At 39.1% G+C, this 26,671-nt stretch overlaps 4 protein-coding genes across 11 annotated transcripts in view; 1 reads left to right on the plus strand and 3 right to left on the minus strand.

The window, feature by feature from the left end:
- LOC104415787 (glycine--tRNA ligase, chloroplastic/mitochondrial 2) overlaps window positions 1–8,576 on the minus strand; it is a 27,498-nt gene extending 18,922 nt beyond the window's left edge. The window contains exons 1-14 of one of the 3 annotated variants that reach the window (XM_039300563.1): window positions 8,253–8,576; window positions 7,939–7,989; window positions 7,421–7,488; window positions 6,726–6,807; window positions 6,556–6,619; window positions 5,605–5,660; window positions 5,370–5,447; window positions 5,119–5,193; window positions 4,972–5,042; window positions 2,789–2,905; window positions 2,607–2,708; window positions 1,145–1,271; window positions 493–576; window positions 319–405 (exon numbers count right to left, since the gene is read on the minus strand). In XM_039300563.1, coding sequence (XP_039156497.1) covers window positions 319–405; window positions 493–576; window positions 1,145–1,271; window positions 2,607–2,708; window positions 2,789–2,905; window positions 4,972–5,042; window positions 5,119–5,193; window positions 5,370–5,447; window positions 5,605–5,660; window positions 6,556–6,619; window positions 6,726–6,807; window positions 7,421–7,488; window positions 7,939–7,989; window positions 8,253–8,501 — 1,311 coding nt within the window. In that variant the 5' untranslated portion in view covers window positions 8,502–8,576. Of the gene's footprint in view, window positions 1–318; window positions 406–492; window positions 577–1,144; window positions 1,272–2,606; window positions 2,709–2,788; window positions 2,906–4,971; window positions 5,043–5,118; window positions 5,194–5,369; window positions 5,448–5,604; window positions 5,661–6,555; window positions 6,620–6,689; window positions 6,808–7,420; window positions 7,489–7,938; window positions 7,990–8,252 lie in introns of those variants that run through there. The other 2 variants (XM_039300564.1, XM_039300565.1) reach the window with 2 other exon arrangements.
- On the plus strand, window positions 4,915–26,176 carry LOC104415791 (annexin D2). 6 transcript variants are annotated; one of them, XM_039300570.1, is made up of 6 exons: window positions 4,915–4,924; window positions 23,088–23,170; window positions 23,733–23,878; window positions 23,987–24,205; window positions 24,551–24,763; window positions 25,573–26,176. In XM_039300570.1, the coding sequence occupies exons 2-6, from the start codon at window positions 23,095–23,097 to the stop codon at window positions 25,867–25,869; spliced, it is 951 nt and encodes a 316-aa protein (XP_039156504.1). In that variant the 5' UTR covers window positions 4,915–4,924; window positions 23,088–23,094; the 3' UTR covers window positions 25,870–26,176. The 6 variants fall into 6 exon arrangements, with proteins under 6 accessions (XP_039156504.1, XP_039156500.1, XP_039156505.1 ...); XM_039300566.1 differs by lacking the exon at window positions 4,915–4,924 and adding an exon at window positions 13,412–13,425; XM_039300569.1 differs by lacking the exon at window positions 4,915–4,924 and adding an exon at window positions 17,675–17,694.
- LOC104415789 (UDP-N-acetylglucosamine transporter ROCK1) lies at window positions 10,775–15,416 on the minus strand. The gene is made up of 7 exons (XM_010027164.3): window positions 15,035–15,416; window positions 13,879–13,927; window positions 13,531–13,757; window positions 13,059–13,257; window positions 12,820–12,963; window positions 11,783–11,857; window positions 10,775–11,190 (listed from the first exon to the last, which is right to left on the minus strand). The coding sequence occupies exons 1-7, from the start codon at window positions 15,166–15,168 to the stop codon at window positions 11,029–11,031; spliced, it is 990 nt and encodes a 329-aa protein (XP_010025466.2). The 5' UTR covers window positions 15,169–15,416; the 3' UTR covers window positions 10,775–11,028.
- LOC104415790 (oxidation resistance protein 1) lies at window positions 16,407–21,383 on the minus strand. The gene is given in 9 exon segments (XM_010027166.3): window positions 16,407–16,897; window positions 17,084–17,168; window positions 17,342–17,429; window positions 18,333–18,396; window positions 18,470–18,550; window positions 19,186–19,258; window positions 19,360–19,544; window positions 19,547–19,903; window positions 20,878–21,383. Coding segments are annotated over 9 exon segments (1,140 nt in total). The 5' UTR covers window positions 21,001–21,383; the 3' UTR covers window positions 16,407–16,813.
- Window positions 26,177–26,671: the final 495 nt, after the last annotated feature.

A 26,671-nucleotide genomic window follows, 5' to 3' on the forward strand; every position in this document is an offset into this window, starting at 1 on the left:
AGGGCATATTTCGCTGATGGTCTAGCATGCTTCCAAGGTTTTCCTTTTATTCACCACTCATCCAATTTTAACCATCCTTGCTGACATCTCAATCATTCTAAGTTACTATACTTCTCCCTTTTCATAGATAGGAAAGGTGACTATATTCTGAGAATACCAAATAGGCTGATGCTGCTGTAACAAGTTACAAGACGAAAAGCTCTCATAATGAGAGCTGAAATAGATGTGACGTGCATTACCCCTCTATGAAGCATAAAAAAAGTCACTGAGAGTATGCAAAGGACGATATTAACAAAAGCGAGCAAATTGAAGCAGTACCACTAGTCTGCGAGGAGTGCCAAATGCTTGAACTGGACCATGGTTTAATCTCTTGGTTTGCAGCAACTCTATCACTAGATCTTTAAGCTGTAACAGAGAAGCATGGTCATTGAAGAACACATGGAGTACTAAGCAGAGTTGGAAGAGAGATTGTTCAGGAAGAGAAGAGAATACTTGTTGGCTTGCATTAACTACATCCTGAGGTGGCATCTCTTCAGTTCCAATTTCAAGTACTAAAAACCTTGGTACATCTTGAACCTGTGAACAATACAATGGAAAAAAGGGAAATAATAATGACCAATCATTTTAGCTGAAAATATATAGTCAATAATGAGATTCTTATGTAGACATAAGGTCAAAACAACCACCGAAACTGGAAACCAATCACAATACTTTAAAAAGAACTATTGCACTATGTAAAGGTATACCTCCCCAAAATTGAGTAAGACCTTGATTTTTGGCCAACAAGTTAGACTTTGATTTGCCACAACATCTTATTTATTGGTTAAGGAGAGTGATGATATGGTCACGATGGAAAACGGTAAATAGTTTCATAAAAGTTTATAATCAACTAAAACATGTCAGAACAATGGTTAAAATCCAAATGCAGTATCCCAAACTCTGCCTCAGTCAGCTCTAATTCAACTTTGAGAAGATTTCTGTCTAAAAAATCAAAGGCATTGATTAAAAAATAAATAAATAGAAAATAGCTGTCTTTCCGAGAGAATATGCAAAGAAAGGGTAATGTCGCACATCCAACATTTTGTAGAAACTGCCTAACAGCATACAAATTGGAAAAGTAATCCAGATTGATTTGTGTATTTACCTTGTTTGAAGCTGCATCAACAACCTCCTGGGGACAAGCTAGATGAACAGTTTCACCAACAACACCAAGTGGATGCCCTAGCGACTCCCTGGTCTTCAACCATAATTGTGCACATTGTCGAGCTAAACTGATCAGAAATAGGAATGAATATGAGTGGCCAGGGATTACTCTTAAACTAGCCATTTCTTTTTATCATCCACCAACATAATATTAGGGGAATATATTGAGTTCAACCTACATAATATTTGCTGAATAAATTGAGTCGATTTATCTCCTCCAAATTCTGAAAGGAAAGGATCTCAAACTCGTGATAGTTATGTAAGATGAAGACCATCTCATTGACTTGCTTACCCCAAAGCTGTAAGGGCAGTTCAACTGCCAAAGTCTTCAAAGTGGCAAGTTCACATTCCATACATCACATGGACTGGCTTTCTTCTCCTTAAAAAGAATGACTAAGAGCTTTTTCTACCCCAACTTAGGAAACACAAGTATTTTGTAAGCTCATCTTCACCTTTTGCTTGCTATGCAAGATAATGACCTAGTGGCTCCCAAAGGAGTCCATTCTCCCAATACAAATGAAACCCAAGATTTGGCCATTTACCTCCTCTCAGCTAATCAGGACTTGTTATTATAGTAACTTTGCCATGATTTTAGTTACCTACGCACACTATGTCTCACACTCTGAGCACTCGAACAATATAGACCAATAGAGACATGAAAATGGGATGAAAAAAGAGATTAGGGCTCTTCTACATAATTGGAACTTCTTCATCAGGTGTCTCATCTTATCACTTCTTTCACCAGGAAAACTTGTCCAAACAGAAATTTGGCAGTCCAAACAGTAATTTGCTAATCATCTATTCAAGGAGCACAATGACTGCCTTTTTATCCTCTTGGAACAAATGTTGCAATCCCCACACACTTTAGGTTGTGGGTGGCAAAATTACAAGTTTGGGGAAAAATTTGTAACTCTTCTCATACTTAATGGGACAAAGTGTGAAAACTAATAGTTCGAGATACACATTACAACTCCCTTTATAGTGTTTAGGGTGTGGTGCAGAATCGGAGGAGGGGGCAAGGATAAGAGCAAACCGGCCATGAAATGGAGTCATTCTAGGAGTTTTCGATGCACAACTCAAATGCTAAGCAAAATTACTTGTTAACATAAAACAACACTTAGGTAATGGCAAGAACCTTTGTGGCACCAGTTAAAAAATTGAAACCCCAAAAATTATTCTTACCTTACTGCTGGCTTCGAAAGGGTAAATCAGAACAGTTATCACAGAACTTTTTTTATACACAATAAATATTGAGATCCTCCAAAGCAGATTTGGAAAAGAAAATCCTCAATTCAACAATTTTGACATCATGCTGTATTCAACAAGAAAACCCCGAGCTCGCTAGAGTGGCATCTTATGCAGCAGTATAAAAACTTTTTTCAAGGGGTTAGCAGAGACCATACCTCCTCATGCGACCAAAATATCTAGCACGTTCTGTCACCCCAACAAAGCCCCTTGAGTCTAAAATGTTAAAAGCATGAGACGTCTTCAAAAGCTGATCATACCTAACATGTTGCAGAGCAAGTGATCACTAGAACAAAGAGACACCTGAAGTTTTGTAAAAATCTCAAAAAACGAAACATACGCAGGGATTGCCAGGCCTAATCCAAGCAAGGAACGAGCTTCTTCCTCAAAAAAGTCAAAGTGCTTTTGGAGATGATTAACACTTGCATGCTCAAGATAATAAGAGCTCATTTCTTTCCTGAAATACAATGACAAAATATAACAGTCATCATCTGCAGCTTGAAAGTAAAGCAAATCAAAGCAGGGTGATTATGCAACAGCAAATTGACGAGTAAAAGGGAGACAGTCACCCCAAGTCATAACTATAGAAGGAAAGTGATCTCAACATGTTTACATTAACATGTATCATTTTATCCTTTTTGTATCCTTTTGCAACATGAGCTCAACTTTTACATTCATCACAATCTCTTTTCAAATCTTTTTGCCACTGAAGCTCATCAAGCTTCTCTGATAGGTTGGCAGTAAATATACTTAACTGATCAAATGCGAGTGAAAATATAGAAGAGTATAAACTGATCAACAAGAGGAACTCAACGATTGTGAAACTAAGAAAAAAAATTTGGTGTGAGTATTGTTAGTATAATTTCGCAATTAAACTTCTGAGTTCACTAGCCACTTTCTAAATGAATTAGGAGCAAAGTACATAGGCCAGAGCAATAGTCTGCAGTATCATGAGAGGCCAGAGCCTGTCTTTTAAAGACCTTGAAAAGAGGAGAGGGCCAAAAAAAAAAAAAAAAAATCCAGAGTTTGGGAATCTACTGCATATTTAGCTGAATATCAAGATAATAAAGGTGCCAGCATTGGGCTTTAGTTGTTAGTATCACTATTTCTTTCATCCTCCTAAGCCAAGGCCAGCCTTGAAGAGAAGTTGGAGGCTGGTACCAAAATTATTCCCAATCTCTGTTCCACATCAAGTACACAAAATAGATTGAAACTCTCCTCACAACAATTGAATTTCGCATTTTTCGCCCAACTTATAAATGATTGTTGCAATCAAAGATTGACCTAGCATGTTAACAGAAGACTGGATCTGACTTGGTATGCCATGCTTGTCTCTTACCATACTACTAATGAAAAGTTATGATATCCAAGCAAAGGAAAAATTCTCCAGTGCATCTGCATGCCATTTGTCAAATGAAACGTGAACGTAAACTTTCTATAGCAGCCCTTCCAAGGCCAAAAAATTTCAGTATATGGCATTTCCCCAACAGATACAAGTAAAGAATTCTTTTGCCCCCATGACAAGTAAAATAAAGAGGGGAGGATGGCAAAGGAATCGAAAAACCTCTTAGATCTCGTATGTGCCATTCCTAGGGTAAATCCTTGTTCACAGAATCTGATCAGGACTCTTAGCCAGTTCCTTGCACTTATATGCCGCAACCGCTACAATTTAGCCCTTTTAAATAAAAGATAAAACAGTCCACAAATTCCTGCCTCCCTTAGTTTTATTTTATTTTATTTTATTTTATTTTTTCCATTTCTTTTGGTTCTGTTTGCCCAAAACTAAAGCCTCCCTTTGGTTGAGTAGGTACATAACCCTAACAGAAAGTGAAATAAAAACCGAAGTCAATTTGCTTTATAAAAAGAAGATATCCTGGGGATTGTAGTTCAATTGGTTAGAGCACCACCCTGCTTAGAAGCTTCTCTATGCTTAAAGAGGACCAAAAATCTCTAGAGTTTGATTATATTCATTATATTTCGTTAGACCATATTTAGAATTATTTTCGAATGATACATAAGATTTCTTTAAGAACTTACCAAGGGGGTACCGCCCCTATACAAAATGGCTTAACGTATAACCCCCCCCCGGGACACACACACACACACACACACACACACACGCACATACACATACATATGTAACTTTGACAGAGGGATATAACAGTAAATTTGTCATGTAATGAAATATTGATGATGATGGTAGAATATTGATTGCTTATTGAACCTACTTGATGAATAATTAAACAGGACATGTACCCCAATCATCAGATGAACTTATGATGATTCTAGAGACAAGAATCTCGTTGAACCCAATTGATGAATATTTAAACAAGATATTTATCACAATTAGGAGACAAACTTATGAGGGTTCCAAAGACAAGAACAACGAGCTCACAGGCGTCAAAAGGAGCTCTTACGATAATTAAATAGTAGCACAGCATTAACATTACTTCTTTTAAAAGAGAGAGAGAGAGAGACCGAGAGAATGTTAACATGAGATAAATAAGGCAAGTGTTAGCTTACTCATTCTCCAAGAACAGCTCCCCATATGTGATTCCATCCGCGTATTTAATTTTTTTGAAATGATCAACTCCCTAGAAGAAATCCACAGTTAAGTTTAGGCAAACTGACAGAAGTATCCAAACGAAAGATATACAAGAATTACCAGACCTGAAGCAACATAAGGATACGCTCAAGACCATACGTGATTTCAACAGATATTGGCATCAACTGAAGACTGCCAGCCTGAAGAATAAGAATAGAAGAACTGAAAACATTAGCACAAAACCTGAGACTTAACAAAATCACCACTTTAGTGGCCTGAACTAGAAAAGAGAAGGATTCTTAGAAGAGTATATCATGCACATGAAAACCACGCTGCATGCATGCGATAAACCTGATCAAATTCTACGGAAGAAAACCTGCTGGAAATAGGTGAATTGTGTTATTTCCATCCCATCCATCCAGACTTCCCAGCCCAACCCCCAAGCACCCAGAACCTGTGAGTAAACCACATCAAGGTTAGTCCCCAGTGCGCAAGATCAAAGAACTGGAAATAATCCAGTTACATTTTTGTGGATCCCATCAACATAACAAGTTGAAGAATGCAAAGTCGGCGTGTACCATATGGACTTGATTGTCACAGAAAAAACTTACCGGACTTTCCCAGTTGTCTTCCACGAACCGTATATCGTGTGCATTAACATCAATACCTGTCAATTAGAGAAGAATCTAATGCTGAATATAATGTGCAGGAAAGGACAAACATCATCGAGAATAACTATTCTGCTATTGCACTCAAAAGACAACTCACAAAATTAAATTACTTAGATGTGATTACTTTTAATGTTTCATTTCTAAAACAGAAGGGCATTAACTAAGAAATTTTACTTCAATTCCTTCACAGGTAAAATGAAGTTTACACCACTCACTATTGGAAAAGTGTCATGTGACAGAATTTGGTTATGCAACAATTTCTAAAGTACACATGTAACTCACAGAATGGTGGTTGTGTAAAAAACTTGTTTACACTAAAGGAGGAACTCATGAAAATCCACACACTGAAATAAATATCCATGCCGATTTTCCACTGAGAAAAAAAAAGGTGCCTTTTACTTGCTTATAAAGTAAGAAGTCCATGAGCCCATTAAGAGAATCTAAACTACAGTTGATCCATGATCAGATGATCAAATTTAGATTGAAAATCTGAGTAACATTTGAACTTAACTCCGTGCATGTTGGATAAAAGAAAAAAAATCTGTATGAACCTCCAATCAATAAAAAAGATGGACCACTATTGCTGTTAAATGAGCTAACTTCAAAGTTATACCCTCCAAAAGCCAACATACTTCTAGATTAGTATTGCAGAAAACTCATAATGGAAAATCACATTGGATTATACACCCACTGAGAAAAGGAAAAAACTGCAAGACAAAATAGTTACTACCATTTTATCTTGTAATAAACCTGAAAGCTTGGGTGCCAAAAAATGAAGGTTAATAATTAACATGTGAAGTAAGCTAGCACTCATTCACAGACAAGGCATAAGAATGTAATGAAATCAACAAGCATCTATTTTAGGCGTGCTAATGAAGTTGCGGTCACTACCTAGTGCTGCCAGGCTACGTATAAATAGATCTTGTGAATTTCCGGGATCAGGCTTTAGTATTACCTGAGACCAGTAAGTATAAAAGACATCCAAAACGATTAAAAGTGCAAACAGACAGCATCCAGGACCATACCATCCCATAATGATCAACAAGCCCAATTTAGTTAACCTGAAACTGAGTGTGTCGCTGAAGCCTGTTAGGATTTTCTCCATAACGACTATCATCAGGCCGGACACTGGGCTCCACATACCTAATATGAGAAACATCAAATCATCAGCTTTTTACCTCAACATCTGGAAAAATGAGATTGAAAGACAAGCCACCATTTTTTACTTTAATAGAAAATATTGACATGATTATCTTGTGTACAATTGAAATGTCAGAAAACCTAGGACTTCCTGAAAATAACCCTATCAAATGCAACAACATTTCCCTTCATCAATGGGTAACTACTATAACTGCGAAAGGACTCGTCTCACTCTCTAAAAATTATGCAGATATCTGCAAATTTGGCCCACACTCAAACAAGACTTGTTTGTTTGTGACAAGCTTTCACATCATGAAACTAGCATTTCTCCCACATTGCAACGATTATCTAAGGATAACTCTAAATAATATGAGAGTCTAAAATAAAAACTAATCTCTTAACTTACAGGAGCAATTTTAATCTCATGTGATGAACCGTGATAGAAAATGCAATATCTCTCATGCAATACTAATCTTGTTCTACAACCAATATAGCTCTGAAATTCCCCAAAAAATATTTCAGACTTGCAATGCAAATAATTGCCACTCAAGGATATAAATATAGGAAAAGCACACAAGTTCTTTTGAAACTATCTTCTTAAAAAAAGAGTACTTACGCGACATTCCATGGTTCTGGACCAAGAACACGTAAATATGTCAGGGGATTCATAGTTCCTGCTCCTACCTGGTTAATGCAGATGAAGGAAGAATGAGACATGTCATCAATTCACAATGGTACATACAGCTCCTAACTTGTATGCGTGGACAAAAGCATGACGAAGCAAAAATAAATGGATGTTTGAACCATGTCTAAGTTAGACCAGAAACTCTTTCTTGGCCATAATTAAGTGGACAAGAGACCTTCACAATCTCACAGCAGAATTTCCCACCTATACTCAAAGTGGACATGTGACTCCCCACGCAGTACATTAAAAAAAAAAATGAAAAAAGAAAGAAACCCCACGATCGCGTGACTTCTCTAGCTATTGCTACCTCAATTTCGTGAACAAAAGATGATAATCAACGAAAGTGTAAACACTAGTATGATCTCTGATCTACGCTGACAAATAAATAAAACGTCACCAAAATCCATGAAGTCAGAGAGAAACGCGAATAAGTCAGTACTGCACGTTACCTCTGTGTTGCTGCACTGCATTATCGCACATCCAACTGAAGCCCAATACTCCTGTACTTTTTCAACGTCAATATCGCAAGAAGAGCTTAATAATTAGCGCATCACATTGTCTGGCGAAATCCCAAACGTGGCAAGAACAGCCATTTTCAGGAAGCAAACGAAAAAAAGCATCGATCTTTCGAGCACACGGAGAACCAAGTCCACTCAAGATTCTCGAAAACATCAATCAAGAACTGACCCTCGAATCCTATCGAAGCTGCCTACATTGGGGGAGAGGGGAACCCAGTTAAAAATGACGAATTCTACGAACCCACCTGGAGACGCTGGATTGCCTGCTGGAAAGTCGGCGCCGCCGGCTTCTGCGGCTCGTCGGAGCAGCGGTGCGGGGTGGCGGAGGTCTCGCTGACGGCGGAGGCGGAGGTGCGGGAGAAATGGCTGGGGCCGAGCGGCGGCCGGCGGCGGAGGCGGAAGGAGGAGGCCGGCGCGCGGGGGCCGAAGAGAGAGAGCCTCGCCGCGTGGGGCTTGAGGAAGGAGATGACCAAGGGGAGAGCGAGGATGGCCATGGCTAGAGGGGGAAGCAGTGAAGCTCGAAAGAACCTTAGCCTGTTCCGAGCTTTATCTCGGAGAAGTTAAGGTTATGGTTTTTAGCAGGGTTTAATGTTTTCACTTCGTCGACTTTACAAAGCCCCATAAGTTTTTAAATTTTTTTAAGTCACCAAAAATTTAAAGTTTTTAATATCACAAAAAAAGAAGAAAAAAGAGATAAATATATCACATTAAATATAATTTAAGGTTTTCAGTAACTTTTTCCTTTCTTGTTTTTATTATTCTTTCCTGAAGCGATGACTGAACTATGTATCTAAAAGTATTTAATTTTGAACTGTTTAGTCTTTAACACCTTGAAAAATATTTAATCAGAAAATCGTAGCATGTTTTTATCTTTCAGGAAATCCATTATGGTTTGAGCCATTATAAAGTAATGTAAATACATGGATTTTGTTACTTATTGTGAAACTAATTTGATGGTGAGAATGAAGCAAGGCCGTCTCCTTAAGCGATGCATAACGGATTATGGAGCTCACCGCACTAATTTCCAAATGATCGGTTTTAAGAATTCGTAGACGTGGTGTTTACTCCGCTCACACAACAGATGTGAAGACGCGTTTGGTAACGATTCTATTCCTGGTAATAATTTTTTATCAGAATTGATTTATTTATTTTTATTTCCGGAAACAATTTCTAAATATAACCATCACCCGCGGTGACGCAATTAGCTTCGGGCTCTCTCCTAGTTCAAATCCCAGAGGTATCACATTTATGCGACTCATCGGCAGCTGGGTTTGTGGTGGTGGCTCAATCCGCCCCAGATTTACGCCGTTAGCTGCTGCTTGTGCGGTGGTTCCCGGGTTATAAAAGAAAAAAAAACAATTTCTAAGTATAAGAACGCGTTTGGTAACTGCATAAAACTTTTATTCCCGAGATAGAAATGTGTTTAATAGAATGGTATAATTTTGTTGTTTCTTTTATTTTTTAATATTTTAATTATATTTTTCTTTTTTTCCTTTTTCTCTTTTTTCCTTCTTCCTCCTTTGCGGCCGGCCCCCGACCATGGCAGTGGCTGGTGATTGGCTAGGCAAGCTCCAGAGCCTCACTAGGCTAGGGAGAGGGTCGGCGAGCTCACCATAGGCTCGTGGCCATCACGAGACTCGACCTTGCCCAGCCTTACCAGATCTAGGCAAGGTCAACCTCGCCCTGCCCTAGTGAGGCTAAGCCTCACGTCGGTTGACAAGGCTTAGCCTGGGCCAACGAGCCTCGCCATGGCTCGGTGGCACTCCGACGAAGTTGTAGGCTATGGCCGAAGCCGGCGACTGGCCAAAAGAAAGAAAAAGGAAAGGAAAGAAAAGAAGAGAAAAGAAAAAAATTGTTGTAAGGAACAAGAAGCTATTTTTTTTTATTCATTATTTTTGTTCCAAATTGTTGTAAGGAACAAAAATTTTACCAAACACATTTCTATTATTTTTTCGTTCCTTGGAACAAAAGAACAAAAATAGTTACTCCAAGAAACAAAAATTATTTTTACCAAATAGGCTCGACACATACCAACACATTTGTTTGCAATTACTCCCTTGTTTGCAAAGAGTAGCACGATAAGTACAATTACAAAATGATAACACACTTAAGGAGCAGGGTAACATCCTGAGAGATAACTCCATCTTATTCTAAGACTGAGCATAATGCATGTTATTGGCCATGATAAGTTCACAATGCATGGCAATAATTTTGCTTAAGTCGTAGCAGGTCCGCTTCAAACTTGGAAGGGTCGCTCACCCTAAAGATGCCAAGGCAAATGGTAATTTATAGGAACATTGCCATTCAATGTAGAAGTGGTAAAAATATAATGGATAATAAGTTCTCAACACATCTCGATAAACTTCATTTAGTAGTAATAAGTTATATATTGGAAATGAAAAGGGAATTCACTTATACATTGGAAGCAAAAAGAGAACTAGTAATTTAGAGCCGGGATCATGCGTGTTAGAATAACTTGACGAGCTTAAAATACATCAGTGCAAGCTAATCAAAAGGAATAATGATAAACCCTTTACAAAATACATCCGTGATGACTTATTACCATGGAAAAATAAGTCCTCACACTCTACCGTAGTACATAATAAAAGTAATCACGGATCGCAGTTTCGCACGCCACAGTAAATTTCTCTCATTCTAGGAGAATGCGCCTTTCAGACAAGAAATGTGTTTGGTAACTACTCAACCAAATTGACAACTCTCCAAAAGGATTCCAACATGGCATTAAGCGAAAATCGGCAACTTAAGAAGGTCAGTAATTTTGACATGATAGCAAAAACGACTTTCTTGAATGATAAGCTCTTGATCCACAGCATTAAATGGAAGAAAATATCTAGAAATGAAAAAATTGAAGCAGGGACGATGGAAACATCAGAGAGATCGATTTTGTAGCAACTAAAACCTAAAACTTCCCCAAGCTACAATTACCAGCTGGAAGATATGATTGATCAAATACAATTAGGGGCGAATCAAATATTCCCCTCGAGCTCGGAACACTGTGATCTAAGCTTCCTTCTTTTTGACTCGGTAAGGATATTTCTGGTATATTGAGATGCTACTCATGACAAGTGGAAGAGCAACAAGACAATACCATGAAGGCGGTTTCCCTTCAAAAATGAACTGCAGCAAGGCTGTGACTAGTAGCGCGGAAACAATAACAAATCCCTGCAACAATTTAAGAGAGAACTAACCAATGTAAGTAATAGTTATACCATCAACAACACAATGAAAGATCGTTATATGAAAAGTAATGCAATACGAAAAAAACTTAGCCATCCTCCATGGCTCGTTTTCAAGGAAAATCTTCCAATGACTGCCAAAGCTGGCCAAACTAAATGCTTCCCCAAAATTTTGCATTATAACTTTAACAGGGAGAAGATCCTCCACCAGTATCGTGCTTCCCTTGATGTCTCAATAACTCTCGACCTTCGATCAAAAGTCTCATTTTCATAAATTAATGGCTGAAATTTATTGAGGCGCCAAGGGGAGCATCATACAGGATAAAGATGGACGTCCATTTCTTAACATGAATATTAAAGATCTAAAAATTACTATCAGATATTTATTTTTCCCACTTTTACTCAATCACGTAAATCAGTCTTTTGATCCGACATATGGCAGTTTCATAATGCTTTCACCCAGAAAGTAATTACTTGACTATTTCTTTGTTTGGCCAGTCAATAACCCAGGATACAGGACACGTTGCAGGACAAAGCACATGGAGTTGCCACTGTAATGCAGCTGAAGCCAAACTTACCTTACGAACACCACCAGCATAGCTTGTAATGAGGCCAACGAGGATTCCACCAAGTGCATTAGAAATGACTGGGATCTGGATGTAACAAAACAAAAGGGTATAGAATTCTCATTGGTCATTGCTGCTGAGAAAGGTGAATTAATAGGTTAAACAGGTGGTTCAGAAGGCAAATTTAATAGATAGAACCTATTCAAAGCTACTCATGTATGTACTAAGTGGTATTTTCGTTCGTTCCAATTCAAACCATGGAATTTCACATGCCAGGCAGTTGCCACAGAACAGCATGCAGTCACACCCTGAACAAACTCAAGCTGAATATCAATTAAGTGTAACAGAACATTGATGCATAAACAGGCTGAAAACCCCATTTCACCAGCTAAATCTCTAAGATCATTGATGCTGGACCCAACAATTTTAAGGAACGATTATTCCAATGGAGCACATGACAGTATCAAGATCTTACATAGGCTGTTCCATTCTGAACATAAAGAATTTCCTATGGGATTCATCCCTAAATTACCAATGCACTTAGTTACTCCATGAAAATTACCTTTACCATAGCTACTTAATCATAACCTTTCACCAACGAATGAAGCCCATTTCACAAGCCCACATCAAATTGTAATGGATTTTTTAATGCCCAGCTATGTTGTAATGAAAGAGCTTAAGCTTATTTTCTCAGGTAGTTCCACTTACAGCACGTACGATTTCATTCCCATTTTTATCCCAAAAATTCTTCCTAACCAATGATTTGAGATGCTTTTACTCCAAAAACAGTAGTTTCAACTACACTATGAAATCAGTGAGAGTACTGCTGTCTCTCTCTCCAATTTAATTTGTATATCATGTTTTTTAATTTAAGCAGCTAGAAGAAAGCTACCTCGATCAGAATCCTACCTTTATGCTCTTTGAGCAATAACTGTTTACCAGTTCAAACTAAATAAATGTAATACGCTTATAACCAAGGAGACAATCCGGATCTTATGCTGAGAAAGGAACCCAAGAAAAAAAAAAAAAAAAACCTTTTAGACACTTACCACAGTCAGTGGAGTCCAACCGTAAAAAAATCCATGTTTCCTGATGGCTTCTCCATCTGGAGACTTAAAAGTACTAGCAAGCAGACACAGGCATCCCACAACAGACATTTCTACTGTCATTAAGTACGATGAGTGTTTCTTGATCTGCAAAAAGGGAAATGTGCAGCACAAAAGTAATAATCATTGTGCAAGATCTTCAACACAACTCAAGACAAGTTACTGAATTTGTTTCCTATTACCTGAGAAGCCCATTGACACAGAGAAGAAGCCAGACCTGATAGCACAGAAGCCACTAGAACAGGAATAATCCCATAAAAGAGAGTCTGGTCAGGATTTCCACCACTAGATCCTTTGTTAGAACCTTCACCAATGCTTAAAAGAATGGCTGCGATTATCAATAACAAGAGGGCTCCTATCTGCTGGATTGATTGCTTTTGCCTACAAATGTGGCACCAAATATTGCTTTAGAAGAGTGGTCATAATAATTCAGGAATTCTAAATTTTTGAGCAAGTTCTTTTGTAACATTACTTGCTCCATCACTTCTATTATATGTGCATGTCCAGATGTGTATAGAGAGAGAAAGAGACAGAGAGAGAGAGAGAGAGACGGATTTGTCCTTCAGCAAAAATTAGGAGCACCAGGAAGATAGTACAATCATACACAAGAAATTTATCCAAAAACGAAAGATAAAGAGAGGTTAAGCAACAAACCTTAAGATGATATACATAAAGAAAGCAGTAAAAAAGATTTTGGTCTGGTTCAGCATTGAGAATGTTAGCGAATCGAGATTTTTGTAGGAAATCTGAAGTAAGCTATTCTGCAGTGCGTAAATAGCAGCAGGAAGTCCTGATGCTATCAGAGAATCAACCAAAGTCCACTGGTGGGATAGTTTCTTCAAAGTTCCTTCTTTTGCCATAAAAAAGATGGCAAAGACAACCTGAAAAACGAACAGAAGAATTTCATTTTCCTTTCGAAGTGATGTAAAATAAATGGAATAGATAGTGATTATAATGTGAAATGGGTAAGTACACAAAGAATGAGAAAAGAAAAGTGCTTACTTTTGCTACCTCGCATGTCAAAACAGAGGTAGTCACAATGACTTCACGCCTGCAAAAAATGATAAAGATGAAATCCATGACTGGAGAAATGACGCCAAGATGAGAGACTCCACTTTACATGTACCAACAAAGGAGTTCACCAAGAAGGAACAATATATTGCGATACAATCTCCATAGTTTGCAGCAAATAGACAGATTTTAGGATCAAAGTTGGAAACACTCTCTGACGAGTGTCATTGTATCATAACATATAACAAGGGACAATGATTTTTGGTCCTCTGCAAGTTTTGAGAAGGCCCACAATAATATCTCGACTCAATAAGGAATATGATGCTTGAAGAATTTGACCTCCCCGCAATCTGTATTATGTCATTATGACATCATTATAGTCAATCACATCAACAAAGTCACAGCCATTACATGTTCATGCATAATCACTTCTCTTAAGTAGGACCAATCATTCACAATAAACAATCCAAGATGGCCAGGGCTCCAATGTCCAGTTCCCTCAGAAGCTTTAAAAAAGTTTAAGAGAAAAAAGGAACCATAACAACTATCCCCAATGGTTTAACTGTAGAGCCTGCATAGAGAAAGAAGCACCCCTCCCATCTCCAAAAGCAACACTAATAAACATTAACTTTAAGGCTCGCCCTCCACAAAAGAAAATTTGGCTTTATGGCCTCTTGATCGAGTTTTTATGCTTCAAAGAGGCCTATTTTAATAGGCAATTTCGCAGAGCAAATACCTCGCCTCTGATTTACTCACCCTGCTATGGCTCTTCACATACTAATTACAGCTTACAATATGATTCTCCAGTGGTCATTACCTATAAACTAAATGAGGAAACTGTGACATTACTGCAGCAATCCATCTACCCAAGAATCCCAACGTGCATCAACACCAGAAGAATCCAACATTTCACACCAACAGAGCAGAAATCAAGAACAAAAGCAAACCAGCGCCCCCCCAACCAAACCATCTTTCAAGAATCAAACTTCCCAAGAAACAGCTCACAACCCATCACCCCCAGATCAACCAATAACGCCGAAAAGCTCCCGCACAACCACCACATACCCCCCGGAAGCGAAACCAGCAAAGTTCGACCGTGGATCGAAACCGCAAGCGAAGTAGTACTTGAAATTCGGAAGCGGCCGACCTGATGAACCGCCTGGAGATCAAAGGCTGCAAGCCGTACTGGAGGGTGAGCAGGAGCGAGTAGAGCCAAATTCTTGCGCCGCTGGCGCTCGAATTCTTCGCGGGCCGCGTCGACGATTTCGGGGAGGTCGCCATTCGATGAAAGGAGCCTCCTTTTCACTTGGGTCGGCTACCCCTGCCTGCGCCGGAGAAGTATCTATCTGGGTTCCAAGCAGGGGAAGCACCGGAGAAAGCAACAGCGCCAATACGAGAATTCGTCGTTGGTAACACTTCCCAGGAGAGGAATCTAGAAAACCTTGAACCGTAGGACAAGTCATCTCCTGTCCTTGCTCCTTTTTGCACAAATTAACGTATACAGACCAATCGAAGTATATGATAATTCGATTGGATGGTACAAGTGGTCGTCGTGTTGCAAGGCTTGCAAGATACTTATAGTAAAAAGATTTCACTTTTGTAAGGAAACAAAAAAACAAAAAAGCCACCTACTTCATTTTCCAGAATAATTTAGGGGTAAAAGCTTTTTATTGGTATTAGTATTACTCATTTTAATTCTGACAGTTCTTTTTGGTAGTTCTCAATTTTCGGCAAAATCATGGAAAAGCTCGAAATCAAGAACATTCCTACAGTACAGGTTCAACTAATATCTATGGACAATTCCAATTTTTGAAACCACAGATGAAGCCGGAGAAAGACGACCAGCATAGCAATGACAATGAACTGTCGTTATAGAAGTTTCGCTATTGATAGGGAATATCAATTTGAACCATGACCTTTTAATATGGCCAAGGCCCACATTAAAATCTTCGAGATGGAGCATTCTCGATACCATAGCCTCACGTGACGTCCGAAATAACCTGCTATCTTGTTCACAGAGTAATACCATTTTCCTTCAAACTCACAATTAGCTGAAGAAAAAGACAAGCAGCTTAACCATTAAGCAACCGCCTTACCAATAATCGACGGATACTTTCAGATTCAAAGTGTTTCGAGGAGGACACAAAAGGGCCTAAAGAAGCCTTATTGTTGAAAGGACTTCTAGGTGTTGCTAGCTTGCACCAATTGCACTTTAGACCTTGTGTTCATCATAATCCACATCGGTTTTTAGATAATGAAAAGATTCGTGGATGTCAAAAGGGAAAACGAAATGAGCTCCCATATTATCTTTGAACATTCCAAGCTGCTTAGATTATAATCACAGTCCTCTTACAAAAGAGTTCTCTGAAGCATGTATTGAGGATGCCTGTGTTCCTATCTTTTACAATAATTTTTTTAGAAATAAAAAGAAGAAGTTATACCTTGATGTCTTCAGTGTTTTCTAAAAGGAGGGCATCGAGGTGCAAGCTTGACTGATAAAAGCATCCAGAAAATAAAAATAAAAAAAGGAAGAGAGGAGGAACCATATATTTACATATATAAGACCAAAGAAAAATGTGATGCCTGACTCTGAGTTTTGGCGCGCACTCCTGCTATATACAAGGTAGGATGCAAAACATGTAGAGGACTATACAACAGATAGAAACAAGGGTTAGCACGTGCAAAACAACATTCACTCAAAATGGACCGGATTTGTGATCATCGCAACCCTTACAAGAAGAAAGACCCACACGGGACCTAGGGCGATTGGTCATTGTGATTGCTTTCGATGGTGCACTGGGTCTAGGCAAGTGTTTCCTCATCCAGCGTTTGCGAAAATATACACAATCGGATGTATATCCGTGCACCCCAACCGCCGTGCTTCAGGTGACTAGTTATCAGAAAGCTCAGCTCATGATTCAAAAGGTTACCATCGGCAAATGCCAGGGGACTCCGTTCGGCTAAGAGCAAGCGTCTCTTCATACTTGGAAGCATATACGAAGCCCCACAGCTGCAAAACGTAGGAGAGACTGAACATAAGGAGGCCAAATAAGCTAAATTTTGTGAACAATGCTAGGTATAGTATGACTAATTATGAAAATTACGTTGACAAATCTTGGTATGTTTAGCATTATTTAAATTTTGCATTATACCATTTTCAAATCACACTAGCACGCATGTCATAGAGCTTCCCTACCTCAACTTCCTTTACTTCAAAGTCTTGAGAACCTGCAAGGCAAGGATTCCCATATGTTTCTGAGACTGAGCTCGATCCATTCAACCTAAACAAAAATGAACAATGATTAGCTATTGATCACTGGGTAATCTTACATGTCAATGACTTCTATATCGTGTTTAGTTCCCTTCTAAAGGAACGCAACAAACATAAAATAAATGAAAACTTGGAGAGTACAGAGAGGGGTAAAGAAAATGATAAGAAGCAAGAAAGTCTCACAGATCGCCATCCAAATAGATTGCAAAGTGGCCGCCCCCACCAATCGCTAAAAAGTCAGATGAGCACAGAGTGTAATACCGATTGGCCCCTGTTTACATGCAGTTGTCAGGATGCATGCACGTTGGCAACTGTGTGTTTCTAACCAATGTCGCCGGGAAGGAAATACACAGGAGAGGAACAAAACATGGTAGGGCAAACTATACCAGCGGTTGAAGGCAGGAAACATGAAATGGTTAACATTCCCGTTCACCACCATCTCTATCTAAGGAGACATGCACAACTATTGCTACTTCATTATAAACATCAATTTATTATATATATATATATATATAGAGAGAGAGAGAGAGAGAGAGAGAGAGAGAGAGAACCACATTTCAAGAATTGATATCTTTTTCTAATTCTTGAAATTGACAACTAATTTTTGGGCAAGCTATACTGTGTATTAGAGCTAGGGCGTGTCTAGATATACTTCTACTTTTTGTTTAGTCCAAATCGTGCAGCATACAGACTTTGCCTTTCTTTTTAAGTACTAAACATCCAAAACTTTCACAAGATACAAATGTTGACACATAAATTCTTATGTAATTTTTTCATAAATTTCAGAAATTTGGATCATATTTTATATTTTGGTGGAAAAACCAGAAAGTACTTTCTACTTAATTCTAAACAAACAAATCCCTAAGTTATTATTTGAAGGACACGTGACAATTCAATTTGATCCCCAAGTTCGATCATAAGCCTCTAGTTCATGGTTCATGCATCAATGTAATGACAATGAATACAACATATTGTTTGTTATTCGAAGTCAATCAGTTTCTGTTGCTAAATCTAGAGTTATAGCATGAAGGCACGCGACCATAGTCAAGCACAAGCTAATGTGGCTTAAAAACTCATCAATGGTAAATGAATAATTTTGATGCAAGCAAATTAGAGCCATCGAGAGCTTCACAAAATAAATTTTTAAATGGAAAGGAACAGGGGAAATTATTACCTGTAGGGCGGTATATAACTGGATGACCAGGTGTGTCTGTGAAAACAAAAGTGCTATTTGTTCCCTGTTGAAAATCTAGGGTGAATAATTATCTATGCTGAAGAAAATTTCAAACAAGGAAATTCATGACTGCCCACCTGATATTTTCTCTTATTGTTTGGTCTAAGTGGTGCCTCCACTAAGCTGCCAAATACCGCACCTTTACGGTCCCCAATTACCTGGATGAGCATTTGCAGGTCCATAAGAGTTCTTTCAATACACATAAAAAGAGAGGGTATAAAGTATCAAAGAGAGCAATTATATAGTTATTATCAAAATTGCAGTTCAAAATAATAAAGTGAAGAGAAAGAGCACTTATCATCTCAAACAAACCTAATAGAGCTCACATGCATAAGAACTAATATTCTTAGGTTAATTGACAAAAAAGCTGTTTGGGACATTGGAAGTACTTGTATCTGAGAAACTATAAGTAGAGAGAATTGTCAGTAGCAGTTCATGCTTTAACTTTTGGTGCACTAATTTTGATGCAATGAACTATTGTGGATTGGCCATTTAAGGAGTTTGACAATATGTCCAACCTCCATAATGACTAAGAAAGTGTCTTGAATGATGAGCTTATTTTTGTTGACATAAAATCAGGGTCTTAAAAACTGTCAAAGCCATTAAAAAGTACTTATAAGGTGCTTCATAAAAGCCAAGCAAAAAAATCACCATCCCTAACCACAGTGATGACATCTAATTTCCATGTGTGTCACCAAGCAAAATACGTTCTTTGTTAGGCTGAAGTATATCCCTAACTCTAGTACATGAATGGTATAAACTCATTTCTAAACAGAAAGTAGAAAATTTTTACCAGCAAGCTGAGACCAGGCCAAAGCATGCTTCTCCTATACAAAGTGGAAAGTGATATGCCATGCCTCCATGTACTGCAAAGTATGAGACACAAATTTAAGAGCGCTTCTTTAATAAGATGAAGTGAGATACCGGTTACAGAAAAGATGCAAAACTGTAGCAAATATGACCGTACCTGTACAGCAACATCCATTTTCTCCCCTGAACGAGTGCAGGAAGTGATGTATAAAGTACACTACGTGTTTTCTCTGAAAGCAGCAATGAAGGTTCTGACAAATCTGGAACATCAGTCAGATCCACAGGCTCTGTCTCATTCTGCAAATGCCTCATCTCAACTCCAGGAAGCATGACTTCATCTACATTGCTATATTTCATGTCACTATCGCATTTCTGTTCTGATTCCGGTACCCAGCAATCTTTGCTGCCTGGTTAAAAGCTCTACCCAATGACTGCTTCCCTTTAGAGAACAAGCTTTTCTTGCCAACACTTTCCTTCCTAGGCACGTCAGATGCTTCTTTTGATGCAGCAACCACTTCAGTGTTCACTTGCTCATTATCATTTTTCCCTTCAACATTGGGATCGTCTCCAGGCTCAGATGATGTCAAGAGAGAGTAAAGAAATGCTGTGAAAGACGATGTATCGGGACCATTGACTAAATCTTCTGAACCCTCTTCTCTGATTGAATCTAGTTGGCTCTTTGTAGAGTCACTTGCATCGTCCTATAAAAGTAGGCAACTATGAGCAGCTGCTGTTATGTAATCTTCAAACAGCTAAAACCACCATAAACACCAGAAGTAAAGGAAAACTGCTGTTTAATGCAGATGTAGAGTAATGCCAAATTATATCTTAACTAGGGTCTAAAATCCCTTCATACATTATCTTGAGCATGTAAATATCAGAGAGTCCGCAATTTCTGGCCAAGGAAATTCATTGGCATGCAATACTACCATAGAAAACCTCTACAATTGAGCTTTTCAGGTGTCTCAACAAAGAAGTGTGTAGTTGTTATCTAGTTTGAGCGACTCTGTATAAACCGGCAGAAATTTATCACAATCTTGGTTACATACAACAAAACCCAAGGAGCACTGCATCAGCAGGTACATTTAAGTTGACAGAAATAAGAAAAATATGATCTTGCCTATCTACAGAATCTTCAGAACCATCTATTGGGCTTTCTTTTGCGTAACATGCATTATCCTATTAAACAGGGAGCGAGTTGCAAGGGCAATTTAACAAATGAGCTTGACAACATAACATCCCAAAATAATTACGGTCTTTAATAACACAGACACCAAACAAGCGAATACAGTAAAGAAACTCCACAGACGCAGTGTTTTCAGCCAGCAGTTCCTAGCTAAGCTTTGACTTCCTAATTGCACGACCCATCAGCAGTAACAAGCGCGGTAATTCGGATGCAATCGATTTTGAGTCCACGGAAACAGCGGAATTCAACCGCGGACCGACCATCAAGAAAATTCTAGTCCACCGACCCACGAATCACGCAAGAGAAAAACTTCAACCTCTAGGGAGCAAACAAAACACTGTACAAGAAACCCAGCAAGCAACAGACGTTTGACCGGCTCCGAAGAGCAGGTCAATCCAACAATGGAGAGCCAAAAAAAGAAACTCAAAAGCAAGAACTGCCCACGACAAGAAAAGCATCAAGAAAGCAGCCCGGGAGAGGGAGGCTCACGGGAGACTGAGACGGAGGGGAGGGCTTGGAGGAGGGTTTGTCGGAGATGGGGTTGAGAAGAACGGTGGTGAGATCGGAGACGAAGTGGGCAGCTTTGCTCTTGAGCGATCGTTGCCTCCCCATTTCCCAAGACAGAAAGAATAACCCCCGCAGCATAAATTATCCAAGAATCCCACCACCACGAGCCGCCACGAGATATACCCACTTCATGAAAAAGCAAAGAGCGCCCAAGAAACTTCAAAAGCGAAAGTGGGACGATTCCTTCTTGACTTCTTCTCTCCTCCTCCTCCTCCTCCCACTCCAGCTCTCTCTCTCTCCTCTTGACTTCTGCTGACCTTCAAAGGGAAAAAAAAAACGATCTTTTCCCTCGGACACTTCTAAGCTTCAATGTTGCGAACGCGGGTTTGAGCTGATCGGTTCGGACTTCATTGTCAAATGCGTTTTCTTCAAGGAGGGTGCGAGTGGATTGGGACGTACGCAAGGCGTTCGGTGAAAGGCCACGAAGCTCCCTCCTCCTCTCCTACCTCTTCTTGGATGAACAAAGTCACCCGAGACGGGGCCCCGCTCTAACCGGGCCGGACTGATTTATGGGCCTCACGTCGGGTCGGCCCGACCCGGCACCAGGCTTTAGGGCTATTTTGGGAAAGCATCCTGGCGCTAGAAATGCAAGGAAAAGGGCCCAAAAGTTGGTGTTCATTTGAGTTAGAAGAATTTATTACTCCGGACTTTATTTTTTGAGAATTTATAGTCCTCACTGATTGCCACTACAGTCCTAGGAGGGCACATTGACAATCACGACCTAGGGGTTGGTTTTGAAGTAGTTGCCGGTGTCGTCACGTCCTCCAACTACTCAACACTAGTGGTTGTCCATTCTTTAGGCGTCATCAATCGTTGAGATAACATTTGGGATGTGTGTGATTTTTTTTTTAAATTTTAAGTCAAGCGATCGCCACATTAGTTCCGTGACAAAATAACATTTGGGATGGGACATCGGTTTTTAATCTTAAGCCAAGTAATTGCCATATTAGCTCCATTTGTGACCAATTTCCTGTGAATCTAAATCCAAGCCATTTAACATATTTAATTGGACCATTTTCATAAAAAAAAAAAAAGTTAAGTCAATGAGTTATTGATCAATTGAGATATATTAATTATTTATTAGCATACCAATTCTCTCACGTGGGACTCTAGTCATATTGAATCCCTCGCATTACAAAATACGAACATGATAAAATGTCTTCTTTGGGATGCGAGGAAAGGGAGAGCGTGATCCAAAGTCGAATAGAAAGATAATTAATTCAGAAAAATACGAGTGAAAGTTTCTTCTTTTGAGGGGGCAGATGGGCATGGAAATGATGACTCAAACGGAAAAGCACCAAGAGAGAAGTCATAATTTGACCATTTGAACTAATGAAATAATAAATAAAAAGATGTTGACGATGCAAGCAAAAGTAGGCGTGTACGTGGGAACATGCATTCAGATCCGCATTTACAGCAAAAGAAAATCATATCCTAAAGCTGCCTTTTCAGGCTTAATAATTTTTGCGTATCAATGATCCCTATTCCCCGAAAAATCCTCAATTTTAGATCTAATTTTAATTTTGCCTTAAAATTTTCTTTATCAAAAATAAAATTTCTAAGTTTAAGTTTACCATAAATCTGTCATGACCTTTTTTTTTCTTAATAAAATCCCTCAATTTTAGATTCAATTCTAAATTCATCTCAAACTTTAACTCTAACCCTACATCTACCCCCATTAACGCTTTTTTTTTTTTCAAAAATAGCTGTTCATCATCCCTAATTTTTCCAATTTTCATATATTATTAAAGTGGATTTGTTACCAGCGTAAAAATGTCATATCGAACAGCAAATAGCTCATAACAAGTTTTTAGACGGGTAGTTAACAGAGGTAGACTTGGGACTATATTAAATGTGGGGTATGTTTTATAAATCAAGAAAGTTCAAAGTAGATTTAAGATTAAACCTAAAGAGAGTTTATTTGTAGACAAAGAAATTCGAGATAAAATAGAGACATGGTTTAAAATTTGATTTTTTTTTAAAAATTCGGGGTGGAATTGGATTAAATTTAAAGTTCGAGGTTAATCCGGTAATAATCTTGATTTTTCTTAATATTTCTCTGTCTGTCTTTATAAAAGCCCGGCACATCATCGTCTTCGGCTCCTCGCGATATCACCAACTTGCTTCCGCACAGAGAGAATGGCGACTATCGCGGTGCCACCGTCGGTTCCGTCTCCGGCTGAGGATGCTGAGCAGCTCCAAAAAGCTTTCGCAGGTCTCCTGCATTCATCATCATCATCATCGTCATGGCTAAACTTTTCTCTTTCCATCTACTTTCGTGTTGCTCTGAACATTCGACTACGTGGATCCTCTTCCGAGCCGTCGTTCCGTGCTTCGATCGTCGTCGGTTTCGGAAGATCGGATGCTCATCTGGGTGTCCTTATTTTTATCTTTTATTTTTAATCTTAGCAATGCATGTCCTTCTCTTTCTTTGTTTCGATGGATCTTATGATCCCGGGTTCTGCTGCGGAGTCTCTTTCTGATCTGTGTCATGGACTGTTAGTTCCTTCTGATCAAGAATAGTTTTTAGCGCTAGACGTTCCTTTGTCCGCGTTGATCTGATCAGTCTTGTCTTACATGTCCCATCTTTGCTTCTGCTACTGGATGAGCTAATAAAAAACACAGAGAAGAGGCAAGAGCCACTTCTTCTTGAGTTCATTTGAGTGGTTCTAGCACTTCTACGCATGGAGTTTGGTAGTTATTATGTGCTTTTATAGGACGAGTTCAGTGGAAAAAGTTTGTAAATATTTTAGCTGTTGGAAAATTTGTGTCTACAGGATGGGGGACGAATGAAGATCTGATCATATCCATACTGGCTCATAGAAATGCAGCGCAGCGGAAAGTGATCCGACAAACATATGCCGAGACATATGGGGAAGATCTTCTCAAAGCGCTTGACAAAGAACTCTCTAGTGACTTTGAGGTCAGTTTTCTATTCTGCAGTGTGAAGGATCTCTCCAAAAGCCAGTTCTTGCTCAGCTGTTGTCCTCTGTGTTTCCCCTGTCTCTTATTTCCATCAAACATTTATCAGAGATCTGTGCTTCTGTGGACCCTGGATCCTGCGGAGCGTGATGCATTCTTGTCCAATGAAGCTACCAAGAGATTGACTTCGAGCAACTGGGTTCTCATGGAAATTGCTTGCACGAGGTCTTCAATGGAGTTATTCATGGTGAGGCAGGCCTATCATGCTCGTTATAAGAAATCTCTTGAAGAAGACATCGCATATCACACTACTGGGGATTTCCGCAAGGTACTCCTAGCTTTTAATCTCATTGCAGGATCATCCTGTCGATCAAATAGATATGAAGTCAATTTTCTGTAGTTGCACTGCGTGTGAAAGTATATGTTTCTCAAACTGATGCCTTGAATACACAAGGCCAGAAGCTTGGAGATTTATGAAGAGAAATACTAAAATATCTGTCAAGTTTGTTAGGTGTGCTTCTAATGGCAACTTGTAAGAATCACAGAAATGTGAAAGTCTTGTGCTTTTCTATGCTATTCTGTTTGGCTGTGTATGACCTCATAGTTTCCTAGAGCTTGACTTTGTTGTTTGGAGCTCAACAAAGCATGCTTATTGCTCACGCATACACTGCAGCTGCTTGTTCCTCTGGCAAGCACCTTTCGGTATGAGGGGCCTGAGGTGAACATGACATTGGCGAGATCAGAGGCTAAGATACTTCATGAGAAGATTCACAAGAAGGCTTACAATCATGATGAGCTCATCAGAATTGTTACTACAAGAAGTAAAGCTCAGCTTAATGCAACCCTCAATTACTACAACAATGAGTTTGGGAATGCCATCAACAAGGTATCCTACTTATTTTCTCTATACCTACATACTACAGTATTGCCAAATTTATAATGGTGTCAAGTGGATCTTGATCTGGAACTTGAACTTAACTAAGCAAAGGATTCACCTTGGACTCTCTGCTCTTTGGATTACCTTCAGAATTTGTGAAGTTGCAGTTTATAATGCAATTGCACATGCGTCTAAAAGCAAGATATTGAAGTGCTCCCACAATAATCCTTTACTTCTCTGGATGTTTGGCATTGCAAATGTATCTAGAGATCTACTCTGCTACAATGAGATTCTTGAATGTGACCTTTTGGAGAGTGGAATGCCACGATTAAGATTTTCTCTTGATACAGGCACCTTCCCCCCACATTTTCCTGTACTGATAAATGAGGACAGATGAAAGATCTTTTTCATCTGATACCTAGATCCGTATCCATCATTATCATAAGACCAAACTTGAAAATCCATATTCTTTGGTCTCTAATGTAACAAGATTGATGTTTTGATAGTAGTGAATCGTCCTCAGATAGTTTTTATTATAAAAGAGAAGCTGAAACCTCTCTACATAAAGACTAACTTGGGCTGATGTCACTTTGATCTGCAAGTTGCCTAGTTGATTTCTCCTGATATATGTGTTTATGACCACTCTAATGGTATCGCTAGATATTTTTCATTTATATATGTTCCTATTCTGTATGTCAGTTGTTAGCTGTTGAATTTCTTTCAATTTCTTAGTAGAGATTTTTAAGTTCATTTTAAGACACAGCTTACTCTGGGAGATTGCTTTGGTGCTGTAATCATCTGGAAACCTCTGTATGCAGGATCTGAAGGCTGATCCAAATGATGAATTTCTGAAACTGCTGAGATCAGCAATTAAGTGCTTGACTTATCCAGAGAAGTACTTTGAGAAGGTACTGCGTCTGGCCATCAACAAGCTGGGAACAGATGAATGGGCTCTTACCAGAGTAGTCACCACTCGTGCAGAAGTTGACATGCAGCGGATCAAAGAACAGTACCACAAAAGGAACAGTGTTCCTCTAGATCGGGCTATTGCAAATGACACATCTGGGGACTACAAGAAGATGCTTCTCGCTTTGGTTGGACATGAGGATGCTTGAGTGAGACTTGTGTCTCAGTGTTCCGTGCGAGGTAGATTTAACTGGCTGCGAGATGTATTGTTATGGTTGGAGTTGAGTTGAGAGCGTCTTGTTTAAGGTTTCGTGTGCGCTCGTGATTTATGTTTGGGGAACTTTTTGCTGGTTTGTTATGGTTTTAAGATAGCCATGGAAAGGTGCATTTAGCATCAGTATGGTCATGATAAGCTGGTGGTTTCGCACATTTATGGTGTGGAATCCAACTAATAACTGGGAAAAACGGGACTGAGAAGTGATTGTCGAGGAGGTTATGTTTATCAATCTTAATCAACTTGCTTGCTTCTTCTCAACTTTGAAGTCGTAAAACATAATTGTCTTCGCTACTTATGTGAGGGGTTGTCTTCAGAGAAATGACGAGAGATGTGATAGAGATAGCTTAATACTATCCCTTGAAAGCCACACTCAAGTGTCACGGTCAAGAGGTTTCCATGGCTAAAGGACCGTGCATCTTCAAGGAGGACCTCCGAGATCACCATGATTTCCCGCAAGAGAGCTTCCAAAACATTCCAAGGGCGGGCGATATGATAATTGAGTCGAAGTCTAGAACTCTCCTATCATTAGTGTCGATAGTTGGTAGATTGAGTGGTACAATCTTGTCCACCGGATGAAAACTCGATTAACGGTTGTAATGGGAGGGCTTCTAGTATAAGAAGGTTCTCTCCCCCTCATTTGTATCCATCCAACCATTTTAGTAATCAAAAAGTTTTCAATCCGGACGAACCGGGTGACTGAGTGAGTGATCAATCCGAGCAAAGCGCAAGGCTTA

This window comes from Eucalyptus grandis, chromosome 8, assembly GCF_016545825.1.
Source record: "Eucalyptus grandis isolate ANBG69807.140 chromosome 8, ASM1654582v1, whole genome shotgun sequence".
Lineage (NCBI taxonomy): Eukaryota > Viridiplantae > Streptophyta > Magnoliopsida > Myrtales > Myrtaceae > Eucalyptus > Eucalyptus grandis.

Bases quoted from the DNA above. Each gene is read 5' to 3' on its own strand.
- LOC104415789 (XM_010027164.3), bottom strand. From the start codon at position 15,168: ATGGCGACCTCCCCGAAATCGTCGACGCGGCCCGCGAAGAATTCGAGC. The intron at 13,928-15,034 runs GTCGGCCGCTTC...CATTTTTTGCAG, and splicing joins ATCTCCAGGCGGTTCATCAG to GCGTGAAGTCATTGTGACTA. The intron at 11,858-12,819 runs GTAAGTGTCTAA...TGTTACATCCAG, and splicing joins GTTGGACTCCACTGACTGTG to ATCCCAGTCATTTCTAATGC.
- LOC104415791 (XM_039300570.1), top strand. From the start codon at position 23,095: ATGGCGACTATCGCGGTGCCACCGTCGGTTCCGTCTCCGGCTGAGGAT. The intron at 23,879-23,986 runs GTCAGTTTTCTA...AACATTTATCAG, and splicing joins AACTCTCTAGTGACTTTGAG to AGATCTGTGCTTCTGTGGAC. The intron at 24,764-25,572 runs GTATCCTACTTA...CTCTGTATGCAG, and splicing joins TTGGGAATGCCATCAACAAG to GATCTGAAGGCTGATCCAAA.